Source organism: Pistacia vera, unplaced genomic scaffold, assembly GCF_008641045.1.
Source record: "Pistacia vera cultivar Batoury unplaced genomic scaffold, PisVer_v2 Contig336, whole genome shotgun sequence".
NCBI lineage: Eukaryota > Viridiplantae > Streptophyta > Magnoliopsida > Sapindales > Anacardiaceae > Pistacia > Pistacia vera.
Window position 1 is genome coordinate 29,001 of NW_022196153.1, and position 8,073 is coordinate 37,073.

Here is an 8,073-nt window from a genome sequence, read left to right on the forward strand (position 1 = left end):
ATTGCAATATCCTAAGTCAAGGAATATGCTCACACAAAGTCAAGTTACTATTTCATGCATCACTAGACGTTCAAAGACATGACTTAAAGCATAAACCTCACTAGACATGACTTTTTTTTTTTTTAAAACAGAAACATACTCCTAAAAAAAAACAAAATATAAAAAAGAATTAAAAAAACAAAAAATAAAAACAGAATATAAAACCATCCAAGCCTAACTTCTCCCCACACTTAAACTTACATTGTCCCAATGTAATACCCAAATGTAGAGACAAGCAAATAAAACAAATAAAACAAAAAATATGGCAAAACTAAAAAAACTAAAGTCAAGGGAAAAGAAAATCAAATCTGAATCTTGGGTTGCATCCCAAGCAGCGCCTTTGGTTAACGTCGCTGGCTCGACTCTCTGCATGGTCATCACTACTCATGTATGACTCCTCCAATCCCACTCCTCAATAGTGTAAACTTGGAACCCTTCATAGTAAGGCTTAAACCTATGTCCATTGACCTTAAACACCTTGTTTGTTTTCAAACTCTGTATTTCTACTGCACCATGAGGAAAAACATTAGTCACGATAAAAGGTCCACCCAACGAGAATGTAACTTACCCGGAAATAACTTCAGCCTTGAATGAAAAAGAAGGACTTTCTGTCTAACTGAAAAATGCTTCCTTGAGATCATCTTGTCATGAAAGGCTTTGGTCTTTGTTTTGTATATGTGTGAACTCTTGTAGGCATCATTCCTCAACTCCTCAAGTTCTTGCAATTGCAACTTCCTATTAACGCCGGCTTCCTTCATCTCCATATTGCAATGCTTGATTGCCCAATAAGCCTTGTGCTCTAATTCTACTTGAAGATGACATGACTTTCTGATCTCTAATCTGTATGGGGACATGCCAATAGGTGTCTTATATGCTGTTCTGTATGCCCATAATGCATCGTCTAATCTCAAAGACCAATCCTTCCTGTTTGGGTTCACTATCTTTTCCAAAATTGACTTGATCTCTCTATTTGACACCTCCGCTTGGCCATTAGTTTGTGGGTGGTACGATGTGGAAACCTTGTGTGTGACATGGTATTTCTTAAGCAATGCCTATATTGTCCTGTTGCAAAAATGAGTGCCCTTATCACTGATGATGGCCCTTGGTATCCCAAACCTAACAAAAATGTTAGTTTTAACAAAATCTACAACAACCTTTGAATTGTCAGTTCTGGTGGCTTTCGCCTCCACCCATTTGGAAACATAATCAACAACTAACAGAATATAAACATTACCAAAGGAAACAGGAAATGGACCCATAAAATCAATGCCCCAAACATCAAAAATTTCAACAATAAATATGGGAGATTGTGGCATTTGATCTCTACGAGAAATGTTTCCTATTCTTTGGCAATTATCACATGACTTACAGAACATGTAGGCGTCTTTGAACAACGATGGCCAATAAAAGCCGTATTCTAATACCTTACGAGCTGTCCTCTGTGGTCCAAAATGTCCTCCACATGCATAGGTATGACAGAAGGTTAGTATAGGAGTAAATTCATGTTCAGGTATGCACCTTCTTATCACTTGGTCAGCGCAATGCTTCCACAAATATGGATCGTCCCAAGCATAATACTTAGCATCACTCTTGATCTTGTCCTTTTGAGCTCTAGTCAAATCATTTGGCAACACGTTAGTAACTAAAAAATTGACAATATCTGCATACCATGGTGACGCCATTTCAATGGAAAACAATTGCTCATCTGGAAATGTTTCTCGCAAAGGAAGTTCATCGCTGCCACGAACCAAACGGCTAAGGTGATCTGCTACAACATTCTCTGCTCCTTTTTTTATCTTTAATCTCCAAATCAAATTCCTGGAGGAGAAGAATCCACCTAATTAGCCTTGGTTTTGCCTCCTTCTTTGTGAGCAAGTACCTAAGAGCTGCATGATCAGAAAAAAACAATGACTTTAGCACCCAACAAATATGACCGAAATTTCTCTAAAGCAAAAACAATAGATAAAAGTTCTTTTTCAGTCGTAGAATAATTTAGATGGGCGCCATTCAAGGTCTTGGATGCATAATAAATGGCGTGACACGCTCTGCCAACTCGTTGACCCAAAACAGCACCTAATGCAAAATTGCTTGCATCACACATAATTTGGAAAGGTAGCTCCCAATTAGGTGGTTGTATCACTGGTGCTATCGTAACAATGTTTTCAGCTTGTCAAATGCCTCCTTGCACTACTCATCAAACTGAAAATCCACATCTTTTTGTAACAATCTGCATAGGGGCGATGCAATTTTGGAAAAGTCCTTGATAAATCTCCTATAGAAACCTACATGGCCAAGAAAAGATCGAACTTCCCGCACAATGGCGGGGTAAGGCAAAGCTGTAACCAAATCTATCTTAGACTTATCAACCTCTATTCCCTTAGATGAGACAATATGCCCCAAAACTATACCTTGCTCTACCATAAAATGACATTTTTCGTAGTTAAGTACAAGGTTAGTTTCTATGCATCTGTCTAAAATCAGTGTAAGGTTATGTAAGCACTTATCAAATGAATCACCATAGACACTAAAATCATCCATAAAAACCTCTATGATTGACTCGACATATTCTGAAAAGATACTTACCATACATCGCTGAAAAGTGGCTAGAGCGTTGCAAAGACCAAACGGCATTCGACGGTAGGCGAAAGTACCAAATGGACAAGTGAATGTCGTCTTCTCTTGATCTTCTGGCACTATGACAATCTGGTTATACCCTGAAAATCCATTAAGAAAACAGTAATAAATATGACCAGCTAACCTCTCAAGCATTTGATCAATAAAGGGAAGTGGAAAGTGATCTTTTCGAGTTGTTGAGTTCAACTTCCTGTAATCAATGCGCACGCGCCAGCCTGTCTGAATACGTGTAGGGACTAACTCATTGTCTTGATTTTTCACCACTGTAACACCAGATTTCTTGGGGACAACTTGTACTGGACTTACCCACTTACTGTCGAAAATTGGATAAATTACCCAGCATCTAAAAGCTTTAGGACTTCTTTTTTCACCACATCCATCATTGGGGTATTTAATCTTCGTTGCGCTTCTCGTTTCGGTTTGGCTCCTTCTTCTAACAGAATCCGATGCATGCATATGGAAGGACTAATCCCCTTAATGTCAGCTATGGTCCAGCCAATCGCTTCCTTATGCTCTTGCAACATTCAAACTAGTTTCTCTTCTTGATTGGGTGTTAACTTCTTCGACCCAATTACTGACAGTGTCTCATTCTCTCCCAAGTACACCTACTTCAAATGGCTCGGTAATGGCTTCAACTCCAGTATAAGGGCCTTTAAAATAGAAGGCAATAATTTTTTGTGAGAATTAGGGAGCTTTATAAAAGAAACTCCATACCTTTCTGGAATCGGTTTTAAAGAATGTAAAGCTGCCACTGTCTCCTTCAATTCTTCACTGAGCTCCATCTCTCCTTTCTCCTCTGATTCCACATGTTTGAGAAGGGCAACCTCTAACTCATCTGCATTATTCAACTCAAAGACCTCTTGCACTATGGAATCAACAAGATCAACAACATCAATAGCAAAAATAGATTGAACATCAGTTGGATATTTCATGGCATCAAAAATATTAAAACGAATTACTTCACCATCAAATTCCATCGTGAGGGTACCATCATTAACATCTATTTCTGTCTGAGCTATATTTAGGAATGGTCTTCCTAGTAAGATAGGTGTAGGGTCAAGAGAAGAGGAATCATCCATATCCAGAATGTAGAAATCAGTTAGAAACACTATTTCATTGACTTGCACAAGAACATCCTCAACTACCCCTTCAGGGTATGCATTAGTGCGATCAGCCAATTGGATAATAACACCAGTATCTTTCACAGGACCTAGATTTAATGAAGCATAAATAGATCGTGGCATAACATTAATCGAAGCTCTTAAATCTAACATAGCTCTCTCAATCCTGGTGTTACCTATCTTACACGGAATTGTAAACATACCTGGATCCTTGCATTTGGAAGGAAGTTTTCTTTGGAAAACTGCTGACACATTTTCTCCCATTATTATCTTCTCATCACCGTTCAACTTCCACTTATTGGTGCATAGCTCCTTAAGAAATTTTGCATACCTTGGCACTTGTTTAATTGCATCCAATAGAGGTATATTCACTTCCACCTTGCGAAACATCTCCAAAATTTCTTTATCCTTCTCTTCTTTCTTTGACTTCGCAAATCTGCTAGGAAAAGGTAAAGTATTAGACTGAAGTTGAATTGAAGGGTTAGGAATTACCTTTGATTCAGTTGTAGCCTTTTCTTTCTCAATTTCATCTTCAATCTCTGCCTCCTTTGCTACACTTGGAATGTTCAGCTTTGGTTCTTCCACTTTCTTGCCACTTTTTAGCGTCACTGCATTCACATTCTCCTTTGGATTCACCACTATTTGAGAAGGCAACTTCCCTCCAACTTGAGCCTCTAAACGACTTATAGCAGTTGCCATTTGACCCATCTGATTCTCCAGACTTTGAATACTAGATCTTGTATCTTGTTGAAACTATTCGGTATTCAAAGCAAGGGACTTAACTATATCTTCCAGGGATGAGTTTGAACTCTGTGAGGCAGGTTGCTTCGGTTGAAAACTTTGTTGTTGTCTATTCTGGAAGAAATTATGTCCACCTCCTACTTGTCTATTTCCTCCATAACTGAAATTCGGATGATCTCTCCAACCTGGATTATATGTGTTAGAGTAAGGATCATGTTGCCTCGGTGGTCCAGGAAAGTTTCCTGCTGCATTGACCTGTTCAGTCCCTTCCTCTTGAAGTGTTGGGCACATGTCCGTTTGGTGTCCCATTGTCGAACATATCCCACAAGCTTTTACTTGTTACGCATTCCCTACAGCCAATTGTCTAACAAGAGAGGTAATATCAGATAATTGTTTTTCAATGGAAGATGTACTTACCTCATTCACCTTTTTGGTTGGCGCATCATGTCTTGTACCAAACTGTTGGGAATTGGCAGCCATGTTTGAGATTAACTGTTTGGCAGCTTCAAGAGTCTTATCCACCAACGCACCTCCACTTGCTGCATCTATCATATTTCTTTCCATAGGCAGCAATCCTTCATAGAGATACTGAATTAGCAATTGATCACTTATCTGGTGGTGAGGATAGCTTACACATAGCTTCTTGAATCGCTCCCAATATTCATACAACGTCTCTCCATTATATTGCCTTATCCCACATATCTCTTTCCTGATGGTGGCAGCTCTAGATGCTGGGAAATATCTTTCTAAAAACATCCTTTTCATCTCGTTCCATGTTGTGACTGTCCCTTATGGTAAATAATAGAGCCAATCCTTTGCATCATCCCCAACGAAAAAGGAAAAGCTCACAACTTAATCTACTCCTTTGTCACTCCAGTCGGTTTCATGCTTGAACAGACAACATGAAACTCCTTTAGATGTTTATTTGGATCTTCACCTACATGACCACGAAATGTAGGCAACAAGTGAATTAGACCAGACTTCAATTCAAAAGTAACATCTAAAGTAGGGTATTGAATACACAAGGCTGCTGATTAAAATCAGGGGCAACCAACTCCTTTAATGTTCTGCCAGCGGCCATCTCTTCTTCTATCTCTGAATCCAAATCACTGGATGAACTGTGGGATGCTGAACCAAGGGCTATATTTAGATCAGGAGATGAAGAACTTGCTTGATGTGACTCTTTTCGCAACTTCCGTAAACTACATTCGATTTCTAGATCAAATTCCAACTCTCCTGTAGAATTGGATCGAGTCATAAACCACTAAAATCACAAAATTAAGCCTAAATAAATAAATAAATAATAATACAAAAATAAAAATAAATAAAAAATAAAATTTTTTCTTGACAGCAACGAAAATTGGCTAAAAACCCTATAAATGATTGAATTTGAGAACGAGAGGGTGGGGCTAGAATTATTTCTAGTCTTGCTCAGAATGTCGTTTTCTTTGAAACAGGTACTCGTAGCACTCCTAGTTCAACCAAAATTTCTCTTAGGAATAGTACTGAATAGTACCACTGTTCATGTTGAATAGTGCTATTGTTCAAAAAAAATTCTTTTTTTTTTTCTTCAAAAACCTAAAAATCACAATTAAACAAAATAAAATAAAAATAAATAAATAAATAAATAAAAAATTGGTAGAAAGATCAGCCTCACATCTTTCCATAGAAAGTAAAAGAAAACCGAAAAAACTAAAAACTGTTGTTGTCTCTTCTCCCCCCTTTTTAACCTAACAACTCATCAATAAATAACATGTGTTTTTCTTAATTCTACCCAGGAATCACGGAAATTACTTTCCTAGACGTTTCCTAAAAGATAGACTTCCAGATTTGTCAAAATCTTATCAGATATGGAAAACAGAATTCGTCTCCAGCTTGCACCAGGATTCTNTTGTACCAAACTGTTGGGAATTGGCAGCCATGTTTGAGATTAATTGTTTGGCAGCTTCAGGAGTCTTATCCACCAACGCACCTCCACTTGCTGCATTTATCATGTTCCTTTCCATAGGCAGCAATCCTTCATAGAGATACTGAATTAATAGCTGATCACTTATTTGGTGGTGAGGACAGCTTGCACATAGCTTCTTGAATCGCTCCTAATATTCATACAATGTCTTTCCATTATATTGCCTTATACCACATATCTCTTTCCTGATGGTGGCAGCTCTGGATGCTAGGAAATATCTTTCTAAAAACATCATTTTCATCTCGTTCCATGTTGTGACTGTCCCCGATGGTAAATAATAGAGCCAATCCTTTGCATCATCCCCCAACGAAAAAGGGAAAGCTCTCAACTTAACTTGCTCCTCTGTCACCCCTGTCGGTCTCATGCTTGAACAGACTATATGGAACTCTTTTAGATGTTTATTTGGATCTTCACCTGCACAACCACAGAATGTAGGCAACAAGTGAATTAGATCAGACTTAAGTTCAAAAGCAACATCTAAAGTAGGGTATTGAATACACAAAGGCTGCTGATTAAAATTGGAGGCAGCCAACTCCTTCAATGTTCTGCCAGCAGCTGCCATCTCTTCTCCTATTTCTGAATACGGGTCACTAGATGAACTGTGGAATGTTGAATTTGTTTGTTGTGCCTCTTTTCGCAACTTTCGTAAACTGCGTTCAATTTTTGGATCAAATTCCAACTCTCTTGTAGAATTGGATCGAGTCATAAACCAATAAAATCACCAAATTAAGCCTAAATAAATAAAAACTAATAAAAAAAATTAAAAAAAATTAAACTTTTTTTTTCACAGAAACTAAAATTGCCCCAAAACCACTATTAAATGATCGAATTTGACTTCAAGAGGATGGGGCTAGAAACGTTATTTCTAGCCTTGCTCAGAATTTCGTTTTCTTCGAAACGAGTACTCACAGCACTCTAATTCAACCAAAATTTCTCTTATGAATAGTATACTGTTCATAAATTAACAGTATTACTGTTCAAAAGAAAAAAAAATTCTCTCTTTTTTTTTTTTCAAACAAATGCAGATTTCGTTTAAGGTGTACGTGGCGTTGTTATACCCGAGGTTGCCAAGTACTGCTAGACAGTTCGATAGTAGGTTTTCTTGCTCTATTTCATAATGACTTTTTTAGCAGAATTTGGTTTCAAGATAAATTTTGTTAACAGATTTTGAGAAAGGGGTAAGGCTTCAACTGATGCATTAGTGTTGGATTTTTAATATACTTATTTAATTCCATAAAATCATAATATGGGTATCAAAAAAATATTCTTTGCCAAATATTATTGGAAAGAAGATTTTTTGAAAGTTTTCTTTGACTTTTTTTTTTTTTTTTTTTTTTTGAGAAAGATGACGATTTTAAAACAATGGTAAAAAGATTTTTTGATTATGAAAAAATTGGTGATACTTTTTCTTTAGAGAATCAATTGGTTTGATGCACCAAATTAATTAACCTACTGACTAAACTATTGAATGTATAAAGGGCAAAGAAGGGTCGATCCATAGGAATGACTCGATTAATTTCTATATTCTAAAACAAAAAAACACAGAAAACGCAAAAATAACTCTAATCAATC

General features: G+C 37.2%; 1 protein-coding gene across 1 annotated transcript; it reads right to left on the reverse strand.

Moving 5' to 3' along the window:
- Window positions 1–423: 423 nt before the first annotated feature.
- On the reverse strand, window positions 424–7,207 carry LOC116137872. The gene is given in 10 exon segments (XM_031423578.1): window positions 424–545; window positions 608–1,401; window positions 1,537–1,832; window positions 1,834–1,941; window positions 1,943–2,202; window positions 2,205–2,422; window positions 2,525–3,011; window positions 3,014–4,790; window positions 4,890–5,310; window positions 6,753–7,207. Coding segments are annotated over 10 exon segments (4,938 nt in total).
- Between the last annotated feature and the right edge of the window lie 866 nt (window positions 7,208–8,073).